This window comes from Periplaneta americana, chromosome 16, assembly GCF_040183065.1.
Source record: "Periplaneta americana isolate PAMFEO1 chromosome 16, P.americana_PAMFEO1_priV1, whole genome shotgun sequence".
Lineage (NCBI taxonomy): Eukaryota > Metazoa > Arthropoda > Insecta > Blattodea > Blattidae > Periplaneta > Periplaneta americana.
In genome coordinates, this window is record NC_091132.1 from 58,688,625 (window position 1) to 58,714,201 (window position 25,577).

A 25,577-nucleotide genomic window follows, 5' to 3' on the forward strand; every position below is an offset into this window, starting at 1 on the left:
GACGAATTCTACACATTTCACAGTATTGTGTACATATTAATGCAATAATTCTCTGTGTATTTTTAATACGTTTTTAAATGGTAATCATATTGCATTGTATAATAATATGTTATTGTTAATAAGATATTAATTCTGTATATATTTATTTTTTCTTAAAAGTTCTCCAAATTAACTATATGTCTGTCTCTAATCTATCTTTCCAATTTATTTATTTATTTATTCACTCATTCATTGTGAAAGCTATACTATCTGAGACCTTGCAGTTGAATTCTTCTAGGTATATCATTTTTAAATAGCAACATAAGTATTGCGATATATCAACGAAAAGAGCTTCACTCAGGCAAACGAAGGCCATTCCAGATCTACTGTTTCGTTATCTGGAATGCCAAAAACAATCTTTGCATGGAAATATCGAAATCTATCTTTACAACGTATTCACTGCTTCTTGTATTTAATTTAACAAAGTATACAATAAATGTGTTTATGATTGTGGTAGTGGTATTTTAATATTGTACTTGTATGGGAATTCACTAACTTAAAAAAATTGGGAAAGCATAGCTTAGTACTACTGCGTGTTCAGTTCATAGTGTGTCATGGCTCGCTGTATGTCGTCATGTGGCTAGCCGATGAGCCTAGAGAATTCAATCTCTTCCTACACTTCCGCAGAGGCGTATTACCTATGTGCCAGAGAAGTTGCCTGGCAAGTACGGCGTTCATTCAGATGAGTACTTACCGATACGTAACGCCGGTAGTGGCAGGAATGTGAACTGTTTGGAAACACGTACTGAGGTGAGTTTTTTTCTTATTGTCGGGATTTGGGGAGAGGGTTAAGACAATTACTTACGTACAGTATTTGTTGACATTAACTTCGACGGTCAACATGGACACGGAGCATTTGATTTGTGTTGTGAAATGTTGCCGTACGCAACCGATGATAACAAATACCCTGGGTACGACTTGCCCGCGCAAAACACAGTTCGAAAGAGGTTATGGTAGCACACAGACCGTACAGGCCGCCATCTGTTGCATCTGTTGCTACGACGTTCAAGTTATATCGTACACGTTCTCAAGTTCAGATTGAACGCCTTGATTAATAGGCAACTTCTCTGACATAAAATCTGAAACTCGCTTCAAATCGCTGATTCACAACAGTGACGTCATGACACACTTTGAAATGAACACCCAGTAGAAGAAAATCTTGGTTTCAATATAATTTATATTTTTATTGATATTTTGAAAATAGTTTTAACATTATAATTACTTTGTTTCAGTTGAAGAAATGGACCAATATCTGGATTACATAGGAGGTCCCGCAGGAGCCTTAGCCCTCACAGGAGTTGCCGCGGCGTCGGCCTTCTACTTGGCAAGCCGTCCCACCCCACAGAAGCCCCTGGTAGAACTCCATTGTCAGAGCAGACTCTTACCGGTGAGTTCATACAAATTGTAATATCTGACTGATTCATTTATTTAAGCATTCTTAAAATAATGTTCGTTGCCAGAGAAAATACTTGCGTGTTAACATTAGACGTAATATTCAATATGACATCAAATAAGTGGTTCATGAAATAATTATAATTACATCCCCTATACTTATTTTGTCCGTGATGTGAAAATTATGTAATTGTTGGGGTTTGTACTCGTATAAATGTTGGATTCAATTGTGCAGACTCAAGTATAATCATTAATCATTAATATTTCACTTTGAATAGAGGTTTTATTTTGTAAATATCATGTACTTAATTGTCAAGACATTTCAGAAAATTTAAAGTGGCAGAGAAATCGATGAATGCTTCCCATACAATTAATAGAGAAAATGCTCGCTTATTCTGAGGGATGATGACATTATTGCTATGTGACATGTAATCAAAATGAATCTATGCGATGGAGTTTAATTGTCGCCAGCGTATAAAATATTGCTTGTTAATTGGTATACAAGGAGTTAAATGACGGGTATTAGCCTACGTCCTCACCTCTAGCAGTAACAGCGAGACAGCACTTACACAATCGTGTGCTAAAACGATGCTTTGTTTCTTTCTTGCCAAGCCAGTGTATAGAGTATGCAAAGAACATTTTCACTTTTGAGGTTCGTAATATTAAACACATTTTTTTCTCCTCCCAGATCATTTGCTTTTAGGGAGTGTGGTTAATCACCTTCCGCAAGATCAATATACTCCGTCATAAAGATGTCCTTTTGTTCTTCTCTTGAGAAGTTACTTTGTATTTTAGAGTCGCATGATTTTAGTTGACTGCCTCCGTGGTCTGTTGGTCAGCATGCTGGCTTCCAGATCAGGAGGTCCCGGGTTCGATCTCGGTGAATTTTTCTTGAAGAAGAGGAATTCCCTGGGTGTCTAGAGTCTGGAAATTTGTATGAATGTGAGTGTGATTGTGAGTGTGCCGGGTTAATATTAATTAACTAGTCATCACAAATATAAAAATACATCAGGACTGTCGCTCGGCAGTAACCAGAACATTGTTGACAAATAACTCCATCTGTTAGCACAACCATAAAGCATCCAATAGATGCTATAGAGTTACCAACAACGAAAAAAAAATTGAGGAGCATTGTTTCAAAACGTATTAAGTCCCCCAGTGGACGAAATTAAATTTGTTACTTTCTATTTATTTATCTTTCATGCTGTGAAGTCTGTACTTAAAAATGGTTTTGTGTAGTGTTTTGAAAACTTCTCCGGTTTACGAGTAATACAGTTTTTCCTCGTTCGTGTAAAAATTTTTAAGTTGCACATAATACGTTTTGAAACGATGCTCCTCAAATGATTTTAATTGTGTTAGTAGGTCTATACTCGCGGGAGTAGATGAAAATGTAATGGGTATAATATTCCAATTTCATGGCCAGCTCTATTGTCTCTTTTATATCATTAAGCTGTTAAATTTTGTAGTTGAGATATTGCTATCCATCATCTCAGTGGTGTTTTTGGCTAGCTACCTTTTAAAGGACCGAACCTGGGATGGACCGACACACTTAGTCTTACATTGGCCCATTGTGCACTCTGTATGCAGTGGTTGTTCCAGTCAACAAGTGGTCAAACTCCGAAGGTCTTCCTGAACGTGGAGTGTCACTAACGTCAAAACGACACTCCTTAAAACGAGAAAATAATTTTTCTTGTTGTGTTCTCTCCTATAGCATTGTTCTGGCCGCCTCTTCCCTCTATTGAACTCAAAAAGAAGAATATGTTGGAAATGTTCTACTTTCTCCACTTGACACTTCATTTTCTAGTGTCCACGGCTCCACTCACTATCTGCAAAAATGAAAATTTCAATATGAAAACTCAAGCACAACAATTGAACTTCAAATAAAAATGGCAATCGATAAATAAACCTATAACAACCGGAGTACCAACACGCGAAACAAAAACGCTACGAACTTACGCAATAACCCAATATACCTATAGGCCGAAATATCGAAGTTTTTCGCCATAAGCAAAATGTCGTGAATATTAAAGGTTTCTTATTAACTTGTCCTACAGAATAATATCTGTAATGTTGACAATTAATATTTGAGGAGAAAAATTCGCTCCGCCGCCGGGGATCGAACCCGGGCCTCTTGGTTCTACGTACCAAGCGCTCTGACCACTGAGCTACGCCGAATCCAATCCACAGCACCGGCCACAAAGGGAAACACTGAAGGAGAAAGGTTCGGTCCGGTGCTGTGGATTGGATTCGGCGTAGCTCGGTGGCCAGAGCGCTTGGTACGTAGAACCAAGAGACCCGGGTTCGATCCCCAGCGCCAGAGCGAATTTTTCTCCTCAAATAATAATTAAAATGTCGCGAGTTTATTTTAAATATATAAATGCACTGTAGTCTATTATTGTTGTTACTGTTATTATTATTATTATTATTATTATTATTATTATTATTATTAATTATTTCAGTTAATAATAAAATGTATGATTTAATCAAAATTCACGATTATTTGTGTAGAAGATATGAAGTTCGACAAGTTTTTAGGTTGTAATTAAGGTTATTTTTGTACTTTCATAAAGTTCAGTTACATATAGGCCTATGTAAAATTAAAGTAAATTATATTAATTATAAAAAGCTATTTAGCAATTCACCACGATTAAATTTCTTACATAATGTGCTGGAATTGTATTTGATAAATAGATATTTCCGAGCTTTTGACTAGAAGCTTACTTAAGGAGCATCTTCTGCTTCGGCACTATTTACAAATCTGGCGATTTCTAATACGGAAGAGATTTCTTTCTTCTTCTCAGTGACTGGGTGTATGTCCCTAATCGTGTTTCTATTGTGTTTTGTGATAAGATGTGGTCTGGTGTCATGCTGACCATACCAAGGAGGGGTCCCGCTCCCTTGTGAATATACCTCTTAAGCCTTAATTAAATAGTGTCGCTATCGTTATTGGCTCTTAATTAAGAAGCCATGTTTCGGTTCTTCAGATACGTATAAGCAATCACCCATTACATGTACGATTTCATTATAGTACATTATGCAACGAAACTATAATGATAGTAATTAAGACGCAAATATGTTTGTTTATGAAACGAGCGCAAGCGAGTTTCATAATTTTCATACGAGCGTCTTAATTACCATTATAAGCAAGTTTCATACTACTTTTTATGCTCGACCATATTTCTAACTTTAAATTATTCAGAAGTATACACTTTATTTGTATCTGACAGAAGATCGGAAGTGACCTTGTTCATAGCTCTTGAATTGAGAGATGTGCGCAGACGCGAAAGTATGGATTTTTTCCGAGGAACAATAATGCCATTGACCTTGATGTAATGCAGAAAATGTATAACTTGGAAATTGATTTAGAATTGAAAAACGTGATGACAAATTGAATTTATTTGAATATTAGTTACAATTCACGCTAATTATTATAGTAACAGAACATAACCTTCTGCGACAGTATTGGATTTCCAGCCTCCGTGACGTTTCCCTCGTCTTTCGATTGCATATCCGAGAATAATCGAAAACCTGAACTTTAATGAGTAGGTGTACTTTAATGACATGCATTAAAGGACTGCTATCAGGTGTATAATTACTACATTTCGGCATGGTTGAGCATAATAGTACATTATGCAACGAGCCTGTAATGGTAGTAATTAAGACGCAAGTATGATTGTTTATGAAACGAGCGCAAGCGAGTTTCATAATTTTCATACGAGCGTCTTAATTACCACTATAGGCAAGTTTCATACGACTTTTTATGCTCGACCATATTTCTAACTTGAAAGTATTCAAAATTATGGTTATATGCGAACTGACCTGAATTGTGAGATGTGCGCAGACGCGAAAGTATTGATTTTTTCCGAGGCCGAATTTCATTGACTTGGCACAGAATAAGGTGAACATCACTCTGGTATAACCTGAAAATTGATTTGGAATTGAAAAACGAGATGACAAATTGAATTTATTTGAATATTATTTACAATTAACTCTAATTATTATAGTAACAGAACATAACCTTCTGCGACAGTATTGGATTTCCAGCCTCCGTGACTTTTCGCTAATTCTCTTTCGAGTGCATATCCTAGAATAATCGATACTTGCCGTTTTATAACGGTACAAAGCTGACTTGTCATTGGCTGAGGTTTTATAACGGTACAAAGCTGACTTGTCATTGGCTGAGGTTTTATAACGGTACAAAGCTGACTTGTCATTGGCTGAACACCTGTACTTTAATGAGTAGCTGTACTTTAATGACATGCATTAAAGGACTGCTACCAGGTGTATAATTACTACATTTCGGCATGGTCGAGCATAAACAAATAAATAGCTTCGTAAAGCTCTTGTATAGGCAATGCTTCTGTAAAAGAGAATACATGGGTTAGAACTGTAATAGTGGCAACACTGCTATGGAAGCGAAATGAGACGGAATTAATTATTCTCACTTCTACCATATGTTAGTCTGTGTCTAACCTACCTCACAGTAAATGGACTTTCCCTTCCGACTCAAAGCGAATGCGCTGTGGCGAGAAGAAGATAGTCCTGTGTGGGAGTTACCGATCTAAGCTGTTGTGTTTTCGCCATGTTCACAAAACAAACAGCGAAGTTGGTTGAAAATTCAGTGTGCCCGCGGTCCAACAGCAAGACGAGCGTTGCGAAGGAAGCGGCAACACTTTTTCAGAACCCTCCCATCAATTTCAGAATAACGCTCGGGCACACGTGGCACATCCTGTAGCTGATCTGTACAGTCGATTGTGTTGGGAATTGATTCTTCATCCACGATATTCACCGGGATTAAGATTCTATGATTATAACTTGATCCCAAACATGAAGGAACCACTTCGTGGAAGTCCATTCCGCACTGATCCCGAGATTGTGCAGGCAGTAGATCGCTCCATCAGAAACACAGGAGAGACGCTGCTACAGGGATACGACTTCCACATTTCTGGCAACGAGCGCTGCTACAGGAATACTACGACTTCCACAACTCTGGCAACGAGTTGTTGACAATTTTGGTGACTATATTGAAGGACTGTACAAGTTTCACACAGTTATCACTTTTGTATTAGTAATAAACAAATTGTTGACAGTATTAAAGTCCCAGCCTTTGTATTTTGTGTCTGTGTAATTCAGCTTCTAATCGCACCCTAGTTTCTAATTCACAGGACTGATCATCAGTGAGGCATTTCGAAGTAACGAGCTATTTTAACTTGCATAATTGGCATTGCAGTCCAGCTGGCTTGTCTGTGCGGGGTTTAATCTGGCATTTAAGGTTGTGGCAGTTGGCCCTAGTAGTGGCGCAATTATATGTCTGATGAGGTAGCATAGCAAACTGTCACTGTTTGTCTCTCTCCCATGATTTATATTTTTACGCGCTACTCTTAAAGGTTTGTATAGTGTTGACACTGGTACTATGTGAATAACTACACTTATGTTGCATGTTTATGCTTTCGTGTTAACCGTCTTCACGTATTTTTCACTCTTCGGCCTCTCACGCCCTGGCAGATGTTTTGGTGTTGCGAAGAAAATTTGTCAAATTTTCAACAAGTTTTCATACAGAAAACGTACAGACACAGCTTGATAAAACATTTACATTAAATAATTACTATAGTCTCTAGAAATGAACAGAAATCTTGCAAAATTTTAGGTATAAAATACATCTTGATTACACAACTTTTAATACTGTATCACTTCGGAATATGTATTATAAGATTTTCTTGTGTTAAATTCTATCGTACCTGATTTACATGTTTCGACCTATTGTGGGTCATCCTCAGAACTGGTCGCTGTTGGTCTTGGCGCCTCTTGTTTTGTTTCCTGTGAGGGTGTGTTTGTGTGGTGTAATGTGGAGTCAAAGAGTGTGTGTAACACACTCCAATGAAATTCTGAACACACAACTCAATTTCAGAACACACATTTTGACTCGACATTACACCACACAAACACACCCTCACAGGAAACAAAACAAGAGGCGTCAAGACCAACAATGACCAGTTCCGAGGATGACTCATAATAGGTCGAAAAATGTAAACCAGGTACGATAGAATTTAACGAAATAAAGTCTTATAATACATATTCCAAAATTTTAGGATTTTGATATACTAACATCAGTATTTTTAGGCTTGAGATATTTGTTAATTTAGTATTAAGGTCTTACGTTTGGTGTTTAACAGTCGCTATTACTGACAAACTCCGGCTTATATATGAGTCATCTCTGAGTTCTCAGCATTAAAGAGGATCAGAAATGAAAAATTATAAATTCCTCAGATTACTTGAAACACTTCAGTTTAAGTTAACTGGTTTATTGCACTCACTTTTTATACTTATCAGAGCATTTAATTAAAATGTTAAATGTGATTGATGTTACCCAGTCATTTTGGTTCCTATTTTATGGTAACACAAAAGACAGTAACTCATGGGACATTCGATTAATGTTTAGATTTTTTTATAATTTAAAAAATGCCTGTATTAAGTTGAGGTTATGTTATATAAACAAAGGAACAAGTCGCACATTTACTGACAAATAATTGACATTTCAGTATTACTATTACTATCAAAATATTAAGTAACTCAAAGGTCATACAATTAACTTAACCTAGCTTCATATATGCAACATTTCAAGTACAGTTACACAGTGTAAAGCAATTCTTCTTCTTTCCACCTATATGTATGGGATGAATATGCTCTGATAAGAGCACACTCTACAGTAGAGTCCAGAAACAAATTGCATATATACAGTATATAAATTACCATAGACATAATTAGATAACACCAAGGACATCAATATTCTATGACTCGTTTGAAAATTACTTCCTAAGTTTAAGTTTCATAGTGTGAGCACGTAAAGTGCTTAGGTTTGGTATTAATTTAGTAGGAGTTAGTTTTCAAACAAGAGCATCTGAATCTTCCCACCATCTGAGAAGTAATAAAGCGATATTATTTGAATTTTGTGGTTGTAGACAATTTTTATTTACAAATACTTCAACTAGCTTATGGAAATAATAAATATAGGCCTATATAATACTTTGAAGCACAATTAAAATGTTGTTCCAATAATTCTCTGTGTTCAACTGCTTATTTTAAAATTTAATTTATACAGGCCTAGTAAATATGAAACATAGTAGTGATATTTGCCACGGACAGGAATTGGTGCGAAACTCGAGAATGACTCATGTAATACAAGTATAATATTAGTTAGAAGGTAATAACATTTCTTTTATTCTCGGAACTTTTGTACTACTAAAACTAAAGAGTAATTAAATTTTTCATAATAATAATTCCACTTCCTGCAACTACTGTCTTTCTTGTGTGATCTATGCATCATGTGAATCTGTAACGTATGAATGTATGCAAGAATATGGAAATGTGTGTAAAATGTAGTTAATGTAAGTGCATGCTGTGTGTGTATGATTGTATACGTACGTACGTATGTATGTATGTATGTATGTATGTATGTATGTATGTATGTATGTATGTATGTATGTATGTATGCATGCATGCATGCATGCATGCATGCATGCATAATGAGGCTAGAATTGACAAAGATGTATTAATATTAATGTCCAGCATTTCGTAACGATCCTTCGAAATTAACTGTCCAACTCCTAATAAGCAGGCAACTACTTTCTCACCCCTATTTACCGACTTTGCATACCTATGACGGCGTTGTATAGAAAACCCTTAAAACTGTCTCTATTCCTCCTCCTCCTCCTCCTTCTTCTTCTTCTTCTTCTTCTTCTTCTTCTTCTTCTTCTTCTTCTTCTTCTTCTTCTTCTTCTTCTTCTTCTTCTCTTTTCGTTCGCATATTTAGGTTATCTCTGGCCAAACATAAAATTCAGTATAAAAACAAACTCGCTGAAGAAACTACGGACATAATTTCACAATAGAATTATGCCACCTTGCTTAAATTCAAGAATACAAGATCTTCGAAATGTAATGGAGAAAAGTAGCATTATTGGTAACGTTTTGTGATATTTATTAACAAAAAATAAAACAAATGTCTCCATCATTTGTATTTAACTTCACAATTACAATCCTTGACTATTGTTGAAGCAGGTGGCTCGTTTTAGCTAGCAATGAATGTCACCTGCCAAATCAAGGCCATGCAATAAGAGGAGATTTTGGGGGGTTTAACCCTTGCCCATTTGAGAAGAATCAGCAAATTAGAAAGTTAAATAGTGAAATAATTCATTATGACATACAATGCCAGTGATACATAATTTTAACTCGCGAAATTGTAATTAACAAACAGTTTGTTTTTAAGTTTAGTAGAAAAAACTACAGTGGTATATGGAATTTTTTCTCCTTTGAAACTTTCCCTTTCAAAAACTCTCCTTACGGCCCTGTATCAAACGTTTCAGAGGTCTCATTAGTTTTCTTGTCTCTCGAAGCCGGTACTTCGAAGAATTATTAACATTTTGCGTTCATTACACTTGCAAAATATTTCTCAATTAGACATATACTTGCAGTTATTAACTTTAACGAGAATGGTTGTTATTTCTACTTCTTTGAGTAGAATTTCGTAATATATTTTGTCAATATATGTGTGTATAAAGAGTAATTTAATAAATTTGAGCCGTATGTAAATATATTATTTCTGTGGTCACTTTCAGTAAAATACGATCATGTGAATACGGAGCATGTAGGCCTACTGTAGTTAGTTATAATTTTTTCCCTGATGATTTTACAAGTTTTGAAGGTCGACCAAGTTTGATTACCGAAGAAAGGAATCTGAGACTCTGTATTCTCAAATATATGTAGGCCTACTCATAATATGCCGTACGCAAAACGAATTACTAGTGCCGTATAAGCAAGCAACTGTCAATATATATTAGCCAACGACACCAGTTCCAACGATAATGTGGACCTTCAGTTTTCTCTCCGCCTACAAATCCTTATAGCTCTGTGATGAACTGTTTGATCCGCGTGATCCACACTTGTGAAACCATCTGTATTAACATAGAACAATTAGTTTTCTTGAAAATTCGGTGCTAAATAAAAGCATGTAATACAATGTCAGTTTTTATTTCCACCTTTGCTTATCTTATATATTTAGATTTATATTAACGTTTTCGATACGCAGTGTGTATCATCTTCAGATATATATGTCAGTATGTGTTGTAAAGACCTAGCCTCTTATTATGTAGTGGGTTATTCACGTGCTTGTGACCTATCATTGTTTCTTAATTTAGCTACAATTACTATAAAATGTACTTGATACAGTGTGGGGTTGCTTGTTGTGATTTTGTTAAAAGTCTTTCTTTTGAAAGCACACATAGGTAAATGGAAAATTATGTTAAAACCAATATTAAGACACATAACTATAAACAAATAAAATAAAATGTACACTATTAAATACTATAAAACACTGTAAACACTATGGCACTTTTATCATGTTATGATTGGCTATGTTAGCCTGTTATGTGGTAAAATTGGGTTGTTATCACTGTTTCTTGGTTAAAAAACACTGTCTTTCTGACGCACTTTCACTGATTATCTGTAATGTGGGATTGTATGTTGTTGGAGTTTTTGGAGGCTTATTATTTTTTGTTGTTCATATTGACTACTGTGAAGATCATTGATGCTTTAGCTGTATGTAAGTTCTTAGACGTATATAATACAAGATATTTTTGTTGGGTCCGTATATCTAGTTCAGCCGTGCGTGTCTGCAAAGAATTTACATTATATTAATTCAACCTATTAATATAATGGATAATAATACCAATGTTATAAAACTTACTGGAAAATCCTGTAGGTAATGAGTATTCATAATATCTGTTTAAAACTTCAATACTGTCATATTGGCAATAAATATAACCAGTTTTTCCCTATTATTCCCGCTAGCAATAATCTGGCCTCAGTACGGAAAACTAAGGAACTTCAATATGTGTATCAATTTATTCACACTGAAAATGAATAAATACCCGTTGGCAGTGGTAACTAACACTAAATAATGACAATCAATACTAAATGCAGTTAATAATAAATTACAATTGATAATACTACTGCTGCTGCTGAAATAATAATGAAATAATATTAACAAGGATTATCCTAATTAATTTACATAAGTTAGGTCAGATACAACAGTGTTCATGAGTGAGATAGTTATATACAATATAAGCATTTTAATACAGTTGTATGAACACTTGTTCATACAACTGTATTAAATTGCTTATTATGTACAGGGACATCATTTTATTTTTACTTCAATTTTTATTGTACCTGAGTTTTTTAATGTGCTTCACTCCCACCCCTTCTACTAATGAAGTTCAACCGTCTTCCACACAGATCCAAGACCGCATATACAGTCATATTAGCCTTACCGTCACAGTACGTTCCAAAAATATGTTCGCGTTTTCCAATGACGAAAGAGCTTTCAATATTGCATCATTTTCGCACAGGTACTGTCGTCCATTTGCCTACGTCGCATTCCGGTTTTCCCTCTCTGTAAAGACTAGTGGCTGGGCTGCCTTAGCTCTTTTCTGAGAACATTAATTTCTGTTAGGAATTGTACATCTAAGTAATATTATACCCATACAATTGTTTTAAATAACTTAAATAAAAGGGCCTCGTTAAGTAATTAACTGTCACGTGATTTCCCTCCTTTCTACGATCCTGCGACATAACCACTTGGACGGACAGTAGATAGCATGTCTGAGTAATTTTATCTTTTCGGATCGAGCAGAAGTGAAGATTGAATTTACAGTACGTAAGGTACTCTTTTACAGAGTAGGTACAGAATTATTTCAACATGAGTTACTAGTACGAAGGACGAAACTGGTAATTGGAATTACATACATTAGAACTGAAGCCTGTATCGAAATGAACCGCCACCATTTTGAAAAATGTGTTTAAATATCCATATTATGATTATTTTTCAATTTAACTTCATTCTCTATAGTGTACGCTAATGTGCTATAGACACTATAATATACACTGCATAATAAATACGTCCGTATGGACAGCTCAGTTCGTGAGTAAAAACACTTATTGTTAATACTGTACTGTATTCTGATTAAACAAAAACCTAATGAAAATTATCAAACTCAAAAGCGTGATATTTCGTAGTTTACGTAAATGGATGAATTACTTTTGTTCCCTCATATACCTAGTAAAGTGATTTGTTTGTATATTACGCCATCGAACTCCAGTCGTGGAAGGGGATAGCAACCGTTGATTCAAAGGTATAGGTTAATATCAGAAATGTTTGTAAAAATAAAATTATGTCCCTGTATATAACTAAGGATTATCCTAAATTAAATGAAGCACGATCACTTAAAATAACATTTAAAGTAAATCTAATTTGTATCCTAACCCTATAAGAATTAGATTCCCTGCCTCAGACTTTGTGTACTAGACTTTTATGCACTTTGTATACTGTGTACTTATACAGTATTTCCTGAATATGTAATCAGATTTAATGTCTCACAACGTTATAAAAGTCAATCCAAGTATCGTTGCCAGGAGAACCTATTCTGGGTATAATAATGTGTCTACCTGCGGGCTGCATCTGCTGCGTTCCGAGGACCTTGATAATCGGCTTCTTAAAGATTTGTTCACCGTGCGGTGAAACACTTTTAGATCGAGATCGAGCTCTGTTTTGCAGCGTGACATTTTGCACATAAACAGACGCTCTCACATTATGAGGGGGAGCAGCCTGTCCATCCTGCTGCAATAAGGTTCGCTTTCACGGAAGAAACAGTCTTGCTATTTATATGCTGAAAAAAAGTACCACTCATTAACACGATTTTAGTTAACCCTTAAAAATATCAGAGTTGAGTTGTAAATATGAGTAATTTATAGATTCTCTCTCATTCTTTAGCTACAAAGATATGAATTTTAGCATTTGTATGGGCAGAGAGACAAGACTGTGGGTTCCTTTCCACATAGGGCATGTTCGTTTTCAACGTGGTGGTCTTTGTTCCCTTAGGCCACGTGCTGGTCCCACGTCATGCGAGTCATGCAACGTGTCCGTATATCAGAAATATCTATCTCTAATGAGTATGAACATCTATATACATACAGAGTGGATGGTGACCTCTGCACCAAAATGAAACTGGTAATAGATCATGAGAAGAGTTTTGAAAAATTTAAATAAGTTTTTTCTTCTCTAACATTCACCGTTTTATAGAGGAAATCGTTATGTTTCTATGAAGGATTTGGTAACATCACGGCTACTGCAATAGCTCTAACCAGCGCGGCCACCCATCTCTTACCTTCCCCTCCCCCTCTGCTGTACTCGGTCCGTGACATGCGATAGTGTGGTGCGTTGCAAGATTTATTTTAACGATTTTCGCAATTATTCGATTTAAATTCATGGCTAAACGGTTTGATATTAAAAAAAGATTCAAGACATTAACTGTTCAGATTATTTTTACCAATCTGCTTGTATAGCAATCAGCCATTTCTTTCGGGCCATTACCGCAATAGAGCGTTGCAAACATTGTGCAAAGATTATTTTTTCCTGCTTAACGGTGCTTCATCGAAGAAAAAGTGTAATAAAAGCTTTGTTACATTTAACATGTAGAAATATCTCTTAAATTTTGATGCATCTGTATCCTTCCACTCTGTATATAAATAGGAATATATTTGTGATACTTTCGATATAATTTCAAAGTTCTTTCAATCATTTGCTATCATAATACATTGCTCTCTTAAATTAACTGAAAATATTGGGAATTAAATCAATTGCTTTCCCAAAACAGCAATGAAATGTTTCATACAAAACAATTTCTATCTCAAAAAGGAGGTAAAAACGAGCAAAATTGTATTAAACTCTTTTGTTTCAAATATCTCGAAGAATAACCCGGTGAAATTAATGATATTACTTACGGTTCATCCTGTTTTACTCAAAGTTGAGGCACTTTCTTATATATTCATTCATTCGTTCATTGTTCTGCTCAAGGGCAGGTCTTTCACTACAAACCCAGCTTTCTCCAATCTTTCCTATTGTCTGTCTTTCTTTTTGTCTCCTCATATGATCCATATATTTTAATATCGTCTATCATGTGATATCTTCTTCTACCCCGAACTCTTCTCCCGTTCACCATTCCTTCCACTGCATCCTTCAGTAGGCAGTTCCTTTTCAGCCAGTGACCCGACCAATTCCTTTTCCTCCTCCTGATCAGTTTCAGCATCATTCTTTCTTCACCCATTCTTTCCAGCACAGCTTCATTTCTTATTCTGTCTGTCCACTTCACACGTTCCATTCTTCCCCAAATCACATTTCAAATGCTTCTATTCGCTTCTCTTCGCTTCGACGTAATGTCCACGTTTCTGCCCCATATATATGTATATGTATTTAAAGATTTTATTGTGGTTATGTATCGAGTTGTCGTAAACATATTCAGAAAAAAAATACGTTTTTTTTTCAAATGGGCTTAAATCCAGGATTTTTGGAACTTATAACTAACAGGGTATTCCGAATCTCACCGGACCGGTGGACAACAATGACGTCACGCTTCAGCGAAATAGGAACAAAACTGCTGGAAGGATCGATGGCTGTCATAGCGACTGTATAAGTTGTTGTCTGTGCTACGCTAGCAAAATTTTGCGAAATTTTCATACTGCCATCTCGCTCAAAGAAAATAGAGCATAAACAATTTATTTCTTGAACCGGTAGTAATAACTGGTCCGTTGACATGTTCGCTCATAAGCCATTAACATATTGTTTTTACGTTGTGCTCATTACAAACAATACAGCAGAACTAAAGCAGAACACACCGCCATGACACAACAGTGCACGATGTCATTCGTCTGCTAATTCCCGCCCTATACAAGAACCAATCAGATTCACTGATGGCGGCTGATGGAGACTGCCACCACCTTTGCAAGCTGATGGCACCGGTGCGACACCGGTGGAGCATCAGTGAAGCCATCGGTGAAATTCGGAACACCGTGATGCCACCAGATTGCTCAGCGCTGAGATTCGGAATACGCTCTAAGGCTCGAAAGTTGAAGACCTAAAAGTTAGTATTGCAACGTTGTATAGATCAAGCTAAGCAAACATTCCCTCTATCTCAGGTAGAATCCTCGTTATCACTAAGTACTTTGTTACGCCTGGTGAACATTGACTCCGGAATCTATTCACAATTTTTCGACAATAAACGTAAACAAAAGGAATATTACAGTACCCTCCCCACAGGTAACAAAATCTGTGGCGCGGTTTACACAAGAAACAATTATTTTCATTTGAAATACCATGTGTTGAGCAATGTCTCTTTGAATTCTAAAGAAGTGTAAACCAGACGCTTACCTTACATATTCTAACACACAACTAATTATATATACCCACTGTCATTTTTAACTTTTAGGTCTTCATCTTCAGAGCCCTACTTATAACATAAGCAGAAAATAATTTTTATTGTTATTTATATGTTATGTAGATGCATTATTATCACGTCTGTGGCATCATAATGCTAATAAAGTCATTTAATGAATATGAGCAACACAGAATAGTTTTTTCAGCGTTTCTCAACTTTAGCATTTTTGGACCAAGGAGCGATTCAATTTATCTACTCAGTTGGTAGGTCATATAATATTGAAATAACCGATTATGTAGTTCGATTTCATAATCCATAGGTGCTTAATTGGAAGTAGGCCTAAGCTTTGGTCCGTCGCACTTTAAGACTTGATCTCATACCAAGCAAGAAGACTGAAAGTTCTGGCAACAATCTCTTCTGAAGTGTTTGTGATGTTCATTTTCAAGTACGAATAAAAAAAAACATGTTTTTGAGTTCTTGGCATTTAGCCTTAGTATATGTGATTAATTTTTCTGGCATCAAATTGCTATAAGAGGATGCAAAACATTTTAGTTGCGTGTTATTTTAGTAGTATTAACAAATTAGCTGATGGTAGGTTATGAAGTTGCGTGCAAAGTGGATAATACTGAGCGAGATAGTGATGACGTCAAACTACCACATGTGTTCCGTATAACGTTTCTTTTCATGGAAAAAGTCTGATGCGACCTGCTATACAAAATGCTTCTTCGTAGACATTGTCATGCGCTTTCTTTTCTTCTCATAGTTGTAAATCTCTCCACCAGGCAGTCTCTAGTAAATAATTGCATTATTAAATAGAAGCACAGAAACTGAAAACTATGTTACTTAACTGCTTCTTTCTCTTTATTAAAAGATAAAATAAATTTGTCTGTATTGTTCAAAGATATGTGAAGCTTTAGAACAGTTTACTGCCATTTTTAATCTTTTTGAGAAAATGGTAGAGAATCACTCTGCTGTGATCGATAGTAGTACAAACCTGATCTTATTTGAGTATATCTTCACCGTGGACCTGTATATTTATCTCATTACTTCGGTTATCATAAGGTTAAGATAAATCTGTTTTATATTTTGTTGGCAGCCAGTGTCTTCAGAAATGCCGTAATTTTACTTGAACAGTTTTACAGGAAAGTTAAATCACGCAATAGACTTTATCTGTAGGATTGTAAATAATTATGAGTGTAAAAGTTTGTCTTTTTTTTTTTTCCGGTGTTCCATATATTTTGTGCACGATGTTGTGACACATATTTATAAAATTTCAGGAAACACATATCGATCGTCCAGTTCAAAAGTGCGACAACTCAAAAATTGCTATTTTTTAGTTATTTATACTACTGAAAGCCCCTTTCGAAGTTCTTTCCGATTCAGTATTGAGATGTCATATTTACAACCATAAAGAAAAAAAACTAAATAGACTGCTTTAGAAATAATTATAACTATGGACTTTACTAATTCATTATTTTAGTACATTTCGAAATGTGCGAGTATTAATAATGATCTGGAAGACTGTGATATACTAGTCCTGAATACTGACTCATTTCTAATTCTCGTGGTTATGAACCAGAACTCTGTTCTTTCTAAGTAATTTATTTGAAACTTTCAACTGAAGATATCTCAAAACTTGTTTTTTTGAGTTGTCGCACTTTTGAACTAGACGATCGATATATCTAGTTTTCTTTCAATGCAATAATAAATGAACGCATCCTTAACGAAGATAGAGTGTATTTTAATGAGATTCTTTAAATGTTAAGTGTGTAACAGATGTTCAAAGTACTTACCAATTATTGAAATTTTAGCAGTGAAAGTTTTCACTTATCTCTAGTGCAGCGGTCATCAGCACAGTGCACTCTCGGGTTAGCGTCTCTTACCCGTGGATAAGACTGCACTATGGTGCATCATGGCTGCTGGCGGGTATACTCTCTCCCTCTTCCTGCTGCACGACGGGACATATTAAATTGCTCTGCTTACCCTTTACTCATTTCAGCTAGTGCTGGCGATCACTGCTCTAGTGTCTTCTGTGATAAAAAAATCATACAGGTTTGCAAGAAAACGAACCAACAAATTAATTATTTTATCGTTAGGCAACAAATATTGAACTAACTGAATTACAGAATGGTGCTTAAGTGACGTTTAAGATAGTGTTGGTTATCGTTCCATTAGTCCTTGAACATACTTTCGAGCGATCCAACATCTCCGGCTATAGTCACTCATAAATGATAAATTGAACGCAAATGTCCATAAACGGACTAATTGATAACTTAAAGTGATATAACAAATCAGTGTTGTCATACATTGTTAGATCTGGGTAATTCTGCAGTTTGGTCTGAAAAATGACAGACTGTCTTGAAGCATTTAAGCGATGCACAGGTATGATACATCGTAATTCGTTTTATGAGTTACGCTCAAATATCAATTTGTTTCGTAACTAAACTTAAAATATAATAAATCCCATATACAGAGTGTATCAAAAATACGTGTACAAACTTCAGGCATGGGTTCCTTACACCAAAATAAGGAAAAAAGTTCATATGAACATATGTCCCATAATCCTTTGTTTCCCCGTTATTCATTTATTACTAAAAGTTTGCGTCCAACGGCCTTCGAGGTCCAACCTCAAAACTTCATTTCTTTATGCACTCATTCATAGAAGGCTGTGCCTCGTTGTATCAGAACTGGATTGCAGATGGCGAAGTGTTGCCATGGAGACTTGTTTACATGTGTCATTTGTCATTAGTCTGTCTTCAACGTTGCAATTGTGAACGTGGAGTGAGTTAACGTATTTCGTTCAACCATGGCAGGACGATATTCATTTCGTGAGCAGGCTGACATCATTTTTATGTATGGTCGCGCGAATGGTAATGGACGCGAGGGTGTACGGCTGTATCAAATGGCGTTTCCAGACCGAAGACAACCGAATCATCAAACCTTTGTTGCTGTGTATCGTTGCGTTGCTGAGACAGGAACCGTTGCACCACAGACTGGTGATCGAGGAAGACCAAGAGTTGTTCGTACGCCGAACCTCGAAGAAGACATTTTACACTGTGTCGAAGACGATCCAGGTATCAGTACAAGACAATTGGCTGTGGCAACTGGTACATCACACAGTACAGCATGGAGGGTACTTCACGAGCAGCTCTTGTATCCGTATCATTTGCAACGTGTGCAGGGCCTGCCGATTATCCACCACGGGAGAACTTTTGCCGATGGTTTGTAGCACAAATAGCCAATCCATTGTTTGTCTCATCAGTTTTGTTTACAGACGAGGCAACGTTTGGAAGAGATGGAATTACCAATTTCCACAATGAACACGTATGGGCAGATCGTAATCCTCGTGCTGTATTTCAGGCTAGACATCAGCAACAATTTAGGATTAATGTGTGTGCTGGAATTGTAGGTGACTGTCTGGTAGGTCCATACATTCTATCAGCACGTCTTACAGGTGCTATCTACAGAGACTTTATCCAAAACACTCTTCCAGAATTACTGCACGAAGATGTGCCTCTGAACATAAGACAAAACATGTGGTTCATGCATGATGGGGCTCCAGCACATTTTAGTCGCCTTGTTCGAGATACACTGACTGATGTCTACCATGACACATGGATAGGCAGAGGAGGACCAGTTCAATGGCCAGCACGTTCTCCCGACCTCATCCTTTGGATTTTTATCTTTGGGGGCACCTTAAACAATTGGTTTATGGAGCAGACATCCTGGATCATGAAACTCTTCATCGACGTGTCATGGAAGCTTGCGAAACCATTCGACATCATCCCGGAGTATTTGAAAGGGTGCGACAGTCCATGATTCGACGAGTGCATGCATGTCTAGAAGCAAGAGGAGGACATTTCGAGCATTGGTTATGAGTTTTGTGTGTTGCATTTTATGAGTTTAGCAATGTGTTGAACAGTTCCTAACGGGGAAACAAAGGATTATGGGACATATGTTCATATCAACTTTTTTCCTTCTTTTGGTGTAAGGAACCCATGCCTGAAGTTTGTACACGTATTTTTGATACACCCTGTATACAGTTTTTATTTTCGGAAACTGGTAGCTTATTTACAAGTTATCGAAATAACGTCAATTTCTTAATAGAACCAAAATCAGACCTTTAAGGGGTTAGGTAAAGCTTACAGCAGTAAAATTTTTGGAAATATTCAACATTTTTTTCCCTCCATTACTGTATCTTGTACAGTAGTGGCAAAGAAACCGGACCGACCCTTGTAGCTGATTTCAGAGCCCTGTTCACTCCAGAGCACGATAGACTGGTAACTAAGACTTTCGTGGTTCGAATCCTGCCTGGGAAGGAAACTGTATTTTGTTCCTTATTCAAATTTATTCCCAATACTTTTCGACTGCTGGTAAAATTCATGTTCTGAGAATAATAAGTTCATTAGGTAGTAAAATATCGCTGCAATCGAAAAGTATTTGGAATAAGTTTGAATAAGGACCAAAAAAAAAAAGTTTCCTTCCCAGGCAGGATTCGAACCACGAAAGTCTTAGTTACCAGTCTATCGTTCTCTGGAGTGAACAAGGCTCTTAAATCCGCTACAAGAGTCGGTCCGGTTTTTTTTTTTGCCACTACTGTACAATAATGAAAATTGCTATGTGTAAAACACTGTCCTCCTGCTACATGAAAACAATATTTTTACAATAAAAAAAAATTACTTTTTTTTTTTTTTTTCAAAATTAAAAATGGTGGCAGTTCACTGTGCAGTGATGACACGTTTCTCTCATAACTCATAATCTTGTTAACTTTTTCATGTTCTCTCTCTTTTATTTTATTACTGAAACTCATATTTACAATATCATGCTCTTTCAACTACATTCCTTAATAAATAATTTTTTTTTTATTTTGTGTTTGAAGAAAATACTGATATTTGACCACTTTTAAACAAATTTATTTTTTATCAGACAATCTATCAAAGGTAGAGGAGTGAGCTTGCGTCATATTGTTGATATTACATGTATAAATAGGCCTACACACAAAAAAATTCCATCACAGAATGTTGGATATTTTTTGAGTTATGTGGGGAAACTCTTCATCATTGCACAGTGAACTGAATTTAAAAAAATGTAAATAATTTTTTTAAATCGTAAAAATATTTTTTTTCATATAGGCCTAGCAGAAGGACAGTGTTTTAAATATACCAACTTTCATTATTGTACAAGGTACAGTAATGGAGGAAAAAATGTTCAATATTTCCAAAATTTTACTGCTATAAGCTGTACCTAACCCCTTAAGTTAAATCACCAAACCATGAACGTGGATAACAGTGGTGAAAATGATATGTATTGAATTCTTATTTCGTCTCTTCAGTACTTAGGAGTTGCTTCATGTTACGAAGTTATTAGTTGCTCAGTATTTTCAGTCACATGAAATTAATGTTCAGTGACATTTACAGCTTGACCTTACCCTAAAAGCGATCAATATACAGCCATTCTTCGAAAGTAGATAGTATTTAATGAAATGAATATGATGAGCTATTTAGCTTACCGATGCAACTTTGTACTTTAACCATATGAGTGATCTTCGTCATTACACGTGTAGCTCATGATTATAAAGTGAGTCGGGAAAGAATATAAAAATGTTCAGCCATCGAAGTAAACCAAAATCCACCGCGAGCCAGAACTGAAGAGAGATTCAATGATATTTCTGTCAATGTTGTTTTTTTTTTTAATTCTATGCTTGTGGTCATATCATTGGTTGTAATAAAACATTGCAGTTTTATCCTGTTAGGTTATATTTAATGAAAATTCATTATTATAACCAAATTCTGCCTCAAACGTTGTTAGTAGACTTGTAATGTTGGGGACCGATTACAAATGTTGACTGCAGCATGGACAGAGGCCGGGGACGTGAGCTAGTATGAGGACATTGACTTGGTTCTGCGATCGATTACGCGAATAACAAGCTGAACATAAACAAATCTGGACAGCTCTAAAAGTAAATATAAGCTAAATAGTATTGCAAAGATTTATTTTTACGTACTACCTTTCGTTATGTGCAAAATACCTATTGTATTGATTTTTTTCTCTATTCAATATGTGCATTTTTTTAATTGTTTTCCTGACCTATATGGTCATCTATTATGACAGGCGGATGTATTAATAAAAAATAACATAGTTATTCGTGGGTTTGAGTTTCCTCCTTTATTTTCTTTTCTTGTGCTGCATTGTCTCCGTATATAATATCGCTTGTCACCTCGTATGTTCGTATTACATAATTTACATATGATATTCCCGTCATTCACTTCAAAACACTCACCAAATTTCGCTGCAAAAATATGCGCCTGAGAACCTTTAATCTTCGACATTATTATTCAGCAGATATTCTGTTTACGCATGCTAGAGTTCTGACTGGTGAAAGGATAGTCAATTTGAAACCATCGTAACGCACCCTTTCGGTCCTCAACATTACAAGCCTAGTTGTTAGTTACAACAATCTAAAGCGTGTCAGATTCATACATATTGTTTTGTATGAATTCTTTAAAAAGTAAATGGAAGCTGTCTCCTCTCATTATTATCTGACAGTAACTTAGAGCTTTATTTTAGAGAAATAAAATATATTCCGATTACATTTCATTGATGTGTCGTCCACAATTACTGTTTTCCATATCATGCACATAAAAGAACATGAAAACAGTTTAGTGATCCGTATTGTTATGGAGTACTTTATTAATATAATTAGACACGTGTTGTTCCTTTGACGTAATTTACCAAAGGGAAGCATTTGTGCTTTAATTTTTATGTCCTGTATCTGCAGATGCTGGGTTACGTAGGATGATACGAATTTCATAATAGCTCCCAAACTCCAGAATGCTAATAAAATGAACAGCGTGTTGCGTCGGCAATTTAAATTCTCGCAGAGTATTCGCAATCTCCCATTTGAAGATGTTTATAATGCCTGTTGTTGGCATTCGCCACTGTGATTTTAGTTACGACTTTTACACATTTTAGTGGAAATGTTAAAATGAGGACGCAGAACGTTGCGACGTCAGCGAGCGTAAATTACAATGTCGGATGTTTCGTCTTCTTTATGAGCGACTGGGGGTGTAAGTTGATGAGCGACGTTTGTGGGAAATCTATTTTGAAAAGGAATAAGTCAGCATACCACTTAATGTAGTGCTGGATAGAGACAGAGCTAGAAAAAGAATGCGTATTTTCACTTACTGTCTTCAGGGAGTGGGAGCATTTTAATTTATTATTCACAGCTTCTTTCAACTAAAAAAAAAAAATTATTCACCATAATATGATTCGCATGCTAGTGACGAATAAGAACTGTAATGAAGCGATATTTTAGGTAATGCTATGATATTTTGCTATGGTATGGGGATCATACCTAGATTTGATAAAATTTTACAGGAGAGAGTGTTAAAGGTTTAGAGTCCAATGTTGTTAGGTGCGGTATCATAATTTCTTCGACGCATACTTACGTCATTTGTTGAGTAATTTTTACAATATTTTACTAGGATCTTCCCCATAAGTGTAAGCTAAGAAATGAACTAACACAAAGAACTATTTTTGTTAAAAGTTTGGCTTTGGACATCTCATTCTTACCCCTTCATATATCTCTGGGAAATTATTCTTCGAATGGTAGCAGGTTCCCAAGTAGTCTACTGACGATTCTACGCGAGAGAAATTTGTTAAATTATGTAATATTTATTCCCGTGGACGGTGTGAACAGGTGTAAGTTTCGTGATTACCTTTGTTCTCTGTATAAATGTTTTCAGAATTTTAGCTCATATATTTTACGAGTTCTTCAGTTATGATCATATTATACGAGGTGGGCAAAATAAAACTGGCCCGTGGAAAATATATATGAAATATATGAATTTATATGAATAAGACTGATGCGGAAATGACCCTGACAATGCGAGAAACCGTGATTACGATGCAACAATGAGTTGCTGTCACATGTTCGGGCACGCTCATCTCCCGCTTGCTCTGTCCCGAGCTTCGCTGTGTCATTACGTTTGGGTGAGTGAGAGGAGCAGACGTGTTTAATGGCCAGTTGAATGCAACACAAAATGGTGCTCACGATAAAACAACGCGTGTTCATTGTCGAGTGTTATACGAAGCACAATTCATGGAAAAGGTGTGCGGAACTGTTTGCGCAAGAGTTTCAGACTGGACGTGTTTTGGCAAAACCTCCAGCAATGCAAAACTTAGTGGCAAAATGGCATGAAACGGGCTCTGTAGCGAATAAAAACCGTAACTATCCGAAAAGAGTACGAACACCAGAAAACATTGCTCGAGTGCAGTAAAGCCTAGTCACTCTTAAACAACCTTATAACTATAAATATATATAAATATAAATATTACAGATTTTCCGGGCCAGTTTTATTTTGCCCATTCTGTATATCCTGTTTGGTCAGAAATACTTCTTTTTATGCAGGATGATTTGAATATGAGAGTTCATTGTAGGAACTCAAATCGATAGTGACAGTATAGATACGGACTACTGTTACTCGAGGAGCGTGAACCCCTTTACAGCTTGCAGACTGCTGAAACTTCACTTACTGGTACGTTGGATCGTTAGCAGAGGGGTGTGTTGGTGCCTCTTGCCAAGTGTTGTCATCTTGTTGTTTGGCACATTGCCTCCCTGTCAAAAAAGGATTTTTAAGCTTCGCTACTGCGGCTGCGAGCAGGCTCCAGCCCGCACTTATGCAACAGCCCCGTCGATGATTGTTACGCTTCATATTTTCCTCGCACCTCACCTTTTTGAACTGAATTTATTGGTCGTTATTTCATAGCGCAAGTGTACGAGTCATGATGCACACTTTGACATACAAAATAATTAATTCACATCTTTTACTTCGTTCACGGAAAGTTTATGCTCCATTTAGATGATATTATTTGAAGATATACAAATTTATTTTAAAATGATATCATGCATGATTCTAGGCATCAGTACTGGATCAATGATTCCTATAGGTTACTGTTTTCGAGATATATTTAATTCAATATCATGAAATTTGTATGTTTGTCAATATTTTAATTAACTATTTATGAAGAGTGACACTAGAATAAATCGCCTTTGTTAACCACAAATTCCCCTTTGGAGTCATATAATTTGAACTCTGGTTTTCATTGTGAAAATCTACTAATGATACGTAAATTTTTCCGCAATATTATCCGATGAAGTTGATAGGTGGAAGAATAAATGGTGTTGTGATCAATTCGCTAAAGCTTTCTGCGTAGTGCTTCACAAAAAACTTTTAGAGAAATTAAGCAGGCTTGCAATAGATAATCGAGTAGTAAGATGGATATATAAATTCCTAGAAAACAGGGCCCAAAAGGTCAGACTAGAAAAAGAAATGTCGGAACTTGAAAATGTAACTTCAGGAGTACCTCAAGGGGCGGTTCTTGCACCTCTATTGTTTCTTATATATAAATTATATAAACAGAAATAAAGTGACATCAAAAACTTTTTCCTTACATTTTTAACTAGGCTATGTCCTGATTGTACCTATGCAGTGTAAAATATTACCATGGCAACTAAAACTTACATTTAAGCAAAGCCTGAATGGTATAGTCAAAAAACAAGGTACAATAAAAATGTAAGGAAAAAGTATTTGATGTCACTGTACTACTTCTCAGATAAGGTTATTCGCGGATGACTGTATAATATATAGAAAAATTAGTGATGAATTCGATATCGCCGCCTTGCAAAACGATCTTAACGTTATTGAAATCTGGATGACAGAAAATAAAATGAAAATCAGTATGAATAAAAGTAAATCAATATTCTTCTGTAGAACGCATAAAGAAATTAGTCTCAAATACCAACTGAATGTTCACCGGTGCCTCAAGTAAATACTTGTAAATACTTAGGTATATATTTAAGTAACAAATGGGTTGAGAGAAACA

At 35.9% G+C, this 25,577-nt stretch overlaps 1 protein-coding gene and 1 non-coding gene across 4 annotated transcripts in view; one reads left to right on the forward strand and one right to left on the reverse strand.

Moving 5' to 3' along the window:
* LOC138716340 (long-chain-fatty-acid--CoA ligase 5) overlaps positions 1-25,577 on the forward strand; it is a 245,667-nt gene that overhangs the window by 118,633 nt on the left and 101,457 nt on the right. For all 3 annotated transcript variants that reach the window (XM_069849314.1, XM_069849313.1, XM_069849312.1), the window contains exon 2: positions 1,272-1,426. In XM_069849314.1, coding sequence (XP_069705415.1) covers positions 1,272-1,426 — 155 coding nt within the window. The remainder of the gene's footprint in view (positions 1-1,271; positions 1,427-25,577) is intronic.
* Positions 3,533-3,606, reverse strand: TRNAT-CGU (transfer RNA threonine (anticodon CGU)). The gene has a single exon. It is a non-coding gene; the product is annotated as a tRNA-Thr (tRNA).